Raw genomic sequence first — 6,833 nt, forward strand, 5'->3', positions numbered from 1 at the left:
GGACCTTTTTGCTTAAATAAATTTTTTAATATTTGGGATGGACCCATGGCATTTGCCTACTCTGCTATGGGGTAGAGACGGCCCTGTGTAGTCTGGAGTGTGTGAAACTTCGGCTTGTTAGTCGACGCGAGAGGTCGATATTTCATTCATTGCTTTGTTATAGCATCGTCCCTTAGTTTTATGTTGGAACCCATAATAAACCTAAATTTGATAGATTTGTGTAACACTACCGATATATCAGTCAAGAACATGTATCTAATTAAATCCTATTAATCCACACTTTAATTTTCTCATAAAAGAAAGAGTTCCTAATGATGCTTTCTAGGCTTGGCTTCAATTCTAATTTAGATTTCCTAATTATGCTTTCTCTTGGTTTACGAAAACAATTGCCCTCTCTTTCTAATTCCCAGCAGTCAGCAATGTGTTGAGGATAATTTATACATGTTTTCTCCTTTTGTTTTCTATCCTTTTATGGTTTTCGACTAAATCTTGGTCTAATAAATACTAAAAACTAATTTGCACAACTCCTCAATCTTTTCAAAATTTGGGTACTGGGGGACTAAAATAAGGATAGAGCGTGTGTGGGCCACGGGCGTTATCTTCTCAATATGTAAAGCCCATAATTCATTTATTAGTTGTTTGAACTAAACCCATAAAACCTCTCGTATTTCATATAAAGCCCAAATATGTAAAGCCCATAATTCAATATCTCTATGTACATCGTCGACTGATTTCGTGGACTCGAGATGTTAATGGATACAATACATGGTCGACTAATTTAATGGACTCCCAGCTCCATATCTCACAGACCAGTCAAATTTTCCCGTTGACTAAAATAAGAACCGAACGAAACCAACAACCTTATCAAATCCTCGATTACTTGATTCATTTTTATCAGATAACTTAAATGATCAAGAAATATATATTGGTAGGGTATACATTGTCACACCTATATAAGTAAATAACCTATGCATAATAATTCATAACAAACTGACGCAATCATTTCATATAACCCTGCACTCGTAGATTCTCCGAAAACGGTTTCTTAGACATATATTATATTACTGATTTGTCGCGATCATTTCATATATCCCTGCACCGGTAGATTCTATAAATAGAAATTCAATGGACTATAATTAATATAGATAAGAACGTTGTATAAGTACGTAAAGTAAGTCAACTTGACATAAATATAGCGAAAAATACATAATTTTGTCAGCTAGTTTTATCTTGACTGCTAAACAGTTCCCTATTTTATTCACTTTCGATTTCGAAACTGTAGTAGAAGAATTTAGCAGTGCAATCTTATTAATTTGATGCAATCAAAGAAGCTGCTTTTCTATTCTGCTTGATAAACGATGGCCGTTGATTGTGGGGGTCAAATTAACTAAAACATTTGGCATATTCTCTCAAAACTTATGCTTCCGTTTTTGGGATATATTAAATTTGCAATCAATGGCTCATATCTTTTCGATCGTACGGCTAAAGGTAATAAAAGCATCTTAGTCAACTAAAGAAACAGTGAAAAAAACAAAACTGTATTGTATTCTTTCCGTCTCCAAAATAAATATTCCGGTTATTTATCATTCTTACGTAAAAGCTACTCTAATTTTTCTTTTTCTTTAACGAGGCGAAAGAAACCTATGGTAATTGTAGTAATGCCAAATCATTTTTTCCATGTGTGAAGAAGTCAGATCCTCAGATTTTTGACCGCTTCTAACAATAATTTCTTAACAAACTAAAATCTCCGTAGCTCAACATTAAGGCATCTACAGTGAAGGGTAGACATCGGTTTTGAATGGAAAGCCGAGAAAAGGCAGTTTTTTTGGCATGTGTGGATGAAACGTGATCATTTTGTCAATCAACCAATTTTTATATACAACGTACATGTTTTGAGTGAAAATGATTAAATAATAATAATCAAGTTGCGGAACAAATTAAATTTACGAAATTTTCTCTTGATCAGCATACTACCATAGAATAGAACCACCACAATGTATCAATTATGATGCCTCTCTTTTACTATTAATTAATTTATAAATATTTTTACAAATACCTAAATTAATTTGTTAAGAAAAAATGAAGGATGAAAAATCAAAGAAAGTGCAAAAAAAGAAAATGAATAATTATTTGCTAAAATATGATTCGGGATAATAGTTGTTAAAATCATTATCAAAAAATAAAAATAAAAAAGGAAAACAAATAAATTTTGGCAACAAAGCAACAAAATCCTATTAATTTTGATTTGCTCAATGAGATTAATGAACACTGCAGATAGATGTATGAAAACTGAAAGTAATTTTTTTTTTTTGTTGTTGTTACCAAATCCATGCTTCAACCGAATCTTTCTTTGATGTATCGACAAGAATAGAAACAAACAAGAATGGGTGTTGTTTTGATTAGGGACCAAAGAGAAAGCCGTCCAATTAAGCTTTTACAGAGAATCTACGAAAACACAGAAAGTGAATAAGACCCCACCCCTCGATCGAGTTGCTCAGATCCAATCCAATCGTCACTTACACACACTCTTTGGACCCACACCACTCATCAATTGGTTCCTTTCCTACTTCAACGTCCTCCTTTGTTTATTACTACTACTAGCTAGTAGCCTAGTACTAGTAGTATCATTATCGTTACGTTTTTATTACTATATTAATTAATCTATTTACATATCATAATCTTTTTACTTTCTTTATTAATCTATTAATTAAAGAGCTTAATCGGCTATCAACAATAATATCCGGTTAGATTTGGTTTATATTTACTATTTGCTGGAAGAAATTTCCCACGAGTTTTAAACTTGGAATATTCTACAAAAAAAAAAAAAAAAAAAGTCCTACATCTCTTTTTCGGATTGGATCATATGCATATCTTTTGATAAAAAAAACAAAAACAAAAAAAACAAAATTCGAGAAAGAAAGAACACTTAAGACAAAAAAAGAAAACAAAAGGAAGGCTTTAAATGTACTTTGAGGACCCAACAGAACACACTTCGTCGTCTTGTCACAACCTTTGAACTTGCTTTTTCTGAGATCTCTCTCACTTTTTCGTTTTCCTGCTACTACGCTTCTTTTACTCTCTGTTTCTTTTTACTCTGAGATTCCGAGGTACGTACAAAAGAATCCTTTATTTTTATTTTTATTTTTATTTTTTTAATAACATTAAAACCCTTTTTTCTCGGTTACAATAAAGTTAACATTAGTTAAATCCACCTATAGGCTATAGCTATCTTCTCCCCAAAAAAATCGCATCCTATATATATATATGGGTTACTCGCGTTATTGTTGTAGTTTATATAGACTAACAGAGAGAGAGAGAGAGAGAGAGAGAGAGATTAGGAAGAGAGACGGACGGCTATGGCGGCTACAGAATCTGGACGGTCTCAATTCATTTCGAGTCCCGGCGGTAACAGAAGCTTCTCCAACTCTCCACTCATCGAGAACTCTGATTCCAATCAGATTATCGTCTCTGAGGTTTGTTTTTTTTTTCTTTTTCTTTCTTGTCGATGAATTTCTTTATAATCTCAAGATTTAGCGTATGAATAAAATCTGTTTAATGGATTTGTCTTAAAACCCTTGATTAAATCTTATTTTTGTTGTACGTTGGAAAAAAACTCGCTTGATCATAAAGTAGTAACTAATCAAACTAAGTAGCAGTTTTTGAGTCAAGAAATCGCTGTCAGAGTCAACATATCAGACCATTAAAATTGAGACAGAGAATCTTGATTTTTTTTAGGTATCTCATTGGTTTCAAAAATAGTATGAGATTTGTTTTATTTGTGGATGCAGAAGAAGAGCTGGAAGAATTTTTTTGCTTACTTAGGCCCTGGTTTTCTCGTTTCAATCGCATATATTGATCCTGGAAATTGTAAGTTCACCTTTCGTTCTTTTTTTTGGGAAGTTTTAGGTTGTTAATGCTTTGTTCTTCTTCTTGTGTTTGCAGTTGAGACTGATCTGCAATCTGGAGCACAATACAAGTATGAGGTGCGTTCCTACTCTCTGTAATTTTCTTTTTTTACTTTTACCTTTTAGTTACTTTTTCGATATGAACATTCTTGTTTTCTTTGTAAAAACAAAAACAGTTACTTTGGATCATATTGGTGGCTTCGTGTGCGGCTTTGGTGATTCAATCTCTGGCTGCTAATCTTGGTGTTGTTACAGGTTTTTAACTCTTTCAACCACAATAAGTCTGCTCTTTTTTTTTTTTTGATGACCCAATTTTTCTAATTTCCACCTAAATACATGATCTCATAGGAAAACATTTAGCTGAGCAATGTAGAGCTGAGTACTCCAAAGTTCCAAACTTTCTGTTATGGGTCGTTGCAGAAATTGCAGTTGTAGCTTGTGACATACCTGAAGGTTCTTTACTCTTTTAGTGTTGAAGTCTATCTACTTTTTTCTCTAATCTTTCTGTTTATACTAATTCTCATATGAATGGTTCCTTACAGTGATTGGAACAGCTTTTGCTCTGAACATGCTCTTTAGCATACCGGTATGGATTGGTGTTCTCCTGACTGGCTTGAGTACGCTGATTCTTCTCGCACTTCAAAAATACGGGGTATTAGTTTTGACTGTTGCATTTCTTGCTTTGTTCACAGTGCTATGTATTGGTTAATTCTTATGAAGTTTGTTCTTATGGGGGGGAATTTATAGGTGAGAAAGTTGGAGTTCTTGATTGCATTTCTTGTGTTCACAATTGCTATATGCTTCTTCGTTGAGCTCCATTACTCAAAGCCAGACCCTGGAGAAGTCCTACATGGTCTCTTTGTTCCTCAACTTAAAGGAAACGGCGCAACTGGTCTCGCTATCTCTTTGCTCGGAGCCATGGTTATGCCGTAAGCTCTCACTCTCTCGTCACCCTATTCATCATCAGATTTTTCTTTTTGATAAATGTTCTGACACCGTTTTGTTTTGCGCAGGCATAATCTTTTCCTCCACTCGGCCTTGGTTCTCTCCAGAAAAATCCCTCGTTCTGCTTCTGGAATCAAGGAAGCTTGCAGGTTCTACTTGATAGAAAGTGGCTTGGCTCTAATGGTGGCCTTTCTCATAAACGTCTCTGTGATATCAGTAAGTGGTGCTGTTTGTAATGCCCCCAACTTGAGCTCCGAAGATCGAGCTAACTGTGAGGAGTTGGACTTGAACAAGGCATCGTTTCTGCTACGGGTAAAGTGCTTGCTTGCGGCTTGCTGCTTATTTTGTTTCTTTCCACAATATTTCAGAACATTTTAAGTAACTTTCCTTCCTCTGTTTTCAAACAGAACGTCGTGGGGAAATGGAGCTCAAAGCTGTTTGCGATCGCGCTTCTTGCTTCCGGTCAGAGCTCGACGATAACCGGAACTTATGCTGGACAATACGTAATGCAGGGCTTTCTTGATCTACGACTCGAGCCATGGCTCAGAAACTTACTAACAAGATGCTTAGCTATAATCCCGAGTCTGATTGTTGCTCTCATTGGCGGTTCAGCTGGAGCCGGAAAGTTAATCATCATTGCCTCGGTACCAACATTATTTATATCTCTAATCATGATGTTTATATATGACTTACTACACCAAATCAGATCCACTAATATGATAAATCTTAAAACAGATGATCTTGTCTTTTGAGCTCCCATTCGCGCTGGTTCCTCTCCTCAAATTTACTAGCTGCAAAACAAAGATGGGTTCACACGTCAACCCAAAGGCGGTATATTACAATCAAACACATTTTCATTTAACCAAAGAAAAAAAAAGATGAAAACCCCTCATTGATCTCTGATGTCTATATTTGTTCTCTTACTTGGCAGATAACAGCTTTGACTTGGGTCATTGGTGGTTTAATCATGGGGATTAACATATACTATCTAGTAAGCAGTTTCATCAAGCTGCTTATCCATAGTCATATGAAGCTTGGCCTCGTTATCTTCTGTGGAATTCTTGGGTTCGCAGGCATTGCTATCTATTTAGCCTCCATAGGTTACCTAGTCTTCCGGAAAAACAAAGAAGCCACTCCTCTTCTTTCCTCAAGAAACTCACAAAATGTGGAGACACTTCCAAGACAAGACATTGTCAACATGCAGTTACCTAATAGAGTGTCTACGTCTGATGTTGATTGATTCCAATAACATTAGACCCAAACCAACGAGTTCACTAATACCTTTCGATAGTATTAGTGGAAAGGTTATTTAATTAGACCCTTATAAGAATCGGTTTGTGTCTCTTTTTCTTTAATCAGATTTTCCTAGGAACAACTTTGTCTTCTAATAACACATCGGATAATAAAACCATTGCTTCCATCATCATATCATACGCATGAGCAACATACTCTCAACAAAACAAAAAACCTATATATATAAGATCTTATCTAATAAAGTAAGTTTTCTACAAAAACCAATCTCGTGCCATGTGTTTCATAATCTTTTGACATGTATATTAAGAATCTATTTTAGAGAGAAAACAACTATGCAGTTCTTCTGTTTCATAAATTAAAGAGTGTCATTTGAAGGTCAAATTTTGTTTCACAAAGAGTGTCATTTATATTTCCAGTACACAATTTCACAAAGAGTGTCGTCATTTCATGTCATTTTTTTTTGTTGGAATCAGATTCTCGTAGCAACAACCTTATAATAACACATCAGATAATAAAACCATTGCTACCGTTATGATACACATTAGCAACATACTCTCAATTACAACCTAAAAAACAATCAGCTATATATATAATTATTTAAGATTAAACAATAATTAGACCCATACCAAAGTTCACAAAGACTTTTCGATAGTACTAGTGCAAAGGTGTTTCGACCTTATACGAATCGGTTTGTATATATATATATATATATATATATATATATATATA

The 6,833-nt window shown here is 34.6% G+C and overlaps 1 protein-coding gene across 1 annotated transcript; it reads left to right on the plus strand.

Annotated features, from left to right (window-relative positions):
- LOC104752431 (metal transporter Nramp1) lies at positions 3,288-6,276 on the plus strand. Its single transcript, XM_010474565.2, has 11 exons — positions 3,288-3,473; positions 3,789-3,867; positions 3,943-3,983; positions 4,082-4,160; positions 4,254-4,358; positions 4,448-4,557; positions 4,653-4,834; positions 4,919-5,162; positions 5,258-5,494; positions 5,586-5,681; positions 5,782-6,276. The coding sequence occupies exons 1-11, from the start codon at positions 3,357-3,359 to the stop codon at positions 6,088-6,090; spliced, it is 1,599 nt and encodes a 532-aa protein (XP_010472867.1). The 5' UTR covers positions 3,288-3,356; the 3' UTR covers positions 6,091-6,276.

This window comes from Camelina sativa, chromosome 16 (assembly GCF_000633955.1).
Source record: "Camelina sativa cultivar DH55 chromosome 16, Cs, whole genome shotgun sequence".
Taxonomy (NCBI): Eukaryota; Viridiplantae; Streptophyta; class Magnoliopsida; order Brassicales; family Brassicaceae; genus Camelina; species Camelina sativa.

Bases quoted from the DNA above. Each gene is read 5' to 3' on its own strand.
- LOC104752431 (XM_010474565.2), top strand. From the start codon at position 3,357: ATGGCGGCTACAGAATCTGGACGGTCTCAATTCATTTCGAGTCCCGGC. The intron at 3,868-3,942 runs GTAAGTTCACCT...TTGTGTTTGCAG, and splicing joins ATATATTGATCCTGGAAATT to TTGAGACTGATCTGCAATCT. The intron at 4,161-4,253 runs GTTTTTAACTCT...ATGATCTCATAG, and splicing joins TAATCTTGGTGTTGTTACAG to GAAAACATTTAGCTGAGCAA.